General features: G+C 41.3%; 1 protein-coding gene across 1 annotated transcript; it reads right to left on the minus strand.

Annotated features, from left to right (window-relative positions):
• Positions 1-384: 384 nt before the first annotated feature.
• LOC149161022 (uncharacterized) lies at positions 385-1592 on the minus strand. The gene is made up of 2 exons (XM_089435468.1): positions 1066-1592; positions 385-978 (listed from the first exon to the last, which is right to left on the minus strand). The coding sequence occupies exons 1-2, from the start codon at positions 1231-1233 to the stop codon at positions 406-408; spliced, it is 741 nt and encodes a 246-aa protein (XP_089291594.1). The 5' UTR covers positions 1234-1592; the 3' UTR covers positions 385-405.
• Positions 1593-1874: the final 282 nt, after the last annotated feature.

Consider the following 1874-nt stretch of genomic DNA (forward strand, 5'->3'; position numbering starts at 1 on the left):
AGTTTTCTTTTGTGTTTTGTCAGATATGCTGCCAACGGTATCCGTTGACATTAAGGACAACGAGCATCAGTGCCAAGCATTAAGCATAAAGGACATGTATCTTACTAAATATTCCTTGAATTTTCCCTGGTTTCTTCCTTCTTAACCTGCCATTACTCTCCTGAATATGCCTTGGATTTGCACCTGGCTGTATTTCTTTTCACTGTATTGTAAGAATTTGCAAAACATTCACTCTCCTTTTTGGGTTGAATATTTTGTGAGTTTGCATCTGTATCTTTTGGGTGATACAAAGCCACATAAACTGAAACCCTAAACAATCCCTCAAGTTCAAACAGATAATCAAAGCTGGCTACTGATACAATTAGTATGATATATTTTATTAAAAAATTAATGAAAACATATGAATTACACCTTACCATTCCCCTGATTCATTGGGGAACAGCCCTCTTCCACAGTTCTTGGAAGAGAAAGCAACAGAGATGCCTCTGTATAGGAAGTTGTTGCAATGTCCAAGAAGTAGAGGGTGAAAAGCATGATACAACAACACAGTAACATGGGAATGGGGCCGAACGTCCAGAGAAACAGAGGGAAGGAGAAGTAGAAAGCTCTGAGTCCCAGAGACCAAAAATAGCTTGCTCTATTCAACGCTTGGCTCACATAGCCCTGCGAGTGCCCTTGCCCAGGTTTGCCAGCGGGCACATTAATGAGAAAGCTGACATGGCTATAGTACCTAATGGACTGAACATTGAACAGAAATGCTATCAGAAAACAAACAAGAATGGCGAAATACTTGACAGAAGACCCCATTCTGCTATCATCTCCGTATATAATAGCAGCGGCCGCGCCCCCCGATCCAGAGCTGCCGACCAGTATGCCGATGAGGGAACTGAGAGTGATGGCCGTGGATGCAAGAAGAGTGGAGGCCATTATGTTGTTCCGCAGGGTTTGAACTGCCAGCACACCGTTCTTGATTCCATCCTGCAAAAACAAATAAAAATTCAAGAACCAATTATTTAGTCTCGTAATCCAATCTAGTGAGGAGGGAATATGAGGGAATTGACTTACCGCCATCATTGTATCGACCCAGATTTCTCTGTTGAGGGCATTGAGTCCGATCACAGTGGTTGTGGGATGGCGTTTTATTCTGTATAGAAGCCATGCATGGTAGCTGCTCAACAACAGAAGCCCTGCAGGGACCAGAGCGAAATCCAAATCGTATTTTTCGAAACCCATTTTCTGATTTAAAGATGGAAGTGGTTCAATCTCAACCCCAAAATCTCCAGCAGAAATTGATGCCCGGGCTGGAATTTGGAAACCTGAACGCCGAAGAAAAAGTTAAATGAAGCAGTTGCGGTAGAGTTTCATTTGAGCAAAATGATCAGAGCCAGCAAAGAATTTCACAGCTCACAAGCGAAGTCCCGCCATGAACGCCAACATTGTGGGTAAAAAGTTGAGGGAATCGGCGAGCCTGGCCAATTGGGTACACATGTTTTGCGTGGTGGGTACTCAAGCGCGTTTGACTCCAAACCTTCGATTTAATTTGCATCCACTGGCCCTTTGGCTAATTGTGAATCAATTGGCTATGGCATTAAGATGATCCATCTGTTTTTCCATAGTTCCGATTGAAAGAAACAGTAACGGCTGAGCATATGCGGATGAATATTCTATCTGCATTCTCGAATTTGTTTGGCATACATTTTTTTTTGTCAGTTTTGTTTTGCAAATATATTAAAATTGCTTAATCTCGCTGAGTAACAGATGAAATGTTGTTTAACTTGCAGAGATATAGTGCTTTAAGGGTTTTTTATATAAAATAGTTGTTTTGATGATTTAATTTGTAATGATGGCGTGTTTTAATGGGTTTTTTTTAATGT

Source organism: Pinus tabuliformis, chromosome 5_2, assembly GCF_031772625.1.
Source record: "Pinus tabuliformis cultivar Carrire ecotype Pingquan chromosome 5_2, CPIR1, whole genome shotgun sequence".
Taxonomy (NCBI): domain Eukaryota; kingdom Viridiplantae; phylum Streptophyta; class Pinopsida; order Pinales; family Pinaceae; genus Pinus; species Pinus tabuliformis.

Coding starts and splice junctions, on each gene's coding strand:
- LOC149161022 (XM_089435468.1), bottom strand. CDS start 1,233: ATGGGTTTCGAAAAATACGATTTGGATTTCGCTCTGGTCCCTGCAGGG. Junction 979..1,065: donor GGGTCGATACAATGATGGCG/GTAAGTCAATTC, acceptor TTGTTTTTGCAG/GATGGAATCAAGAACGGTGT.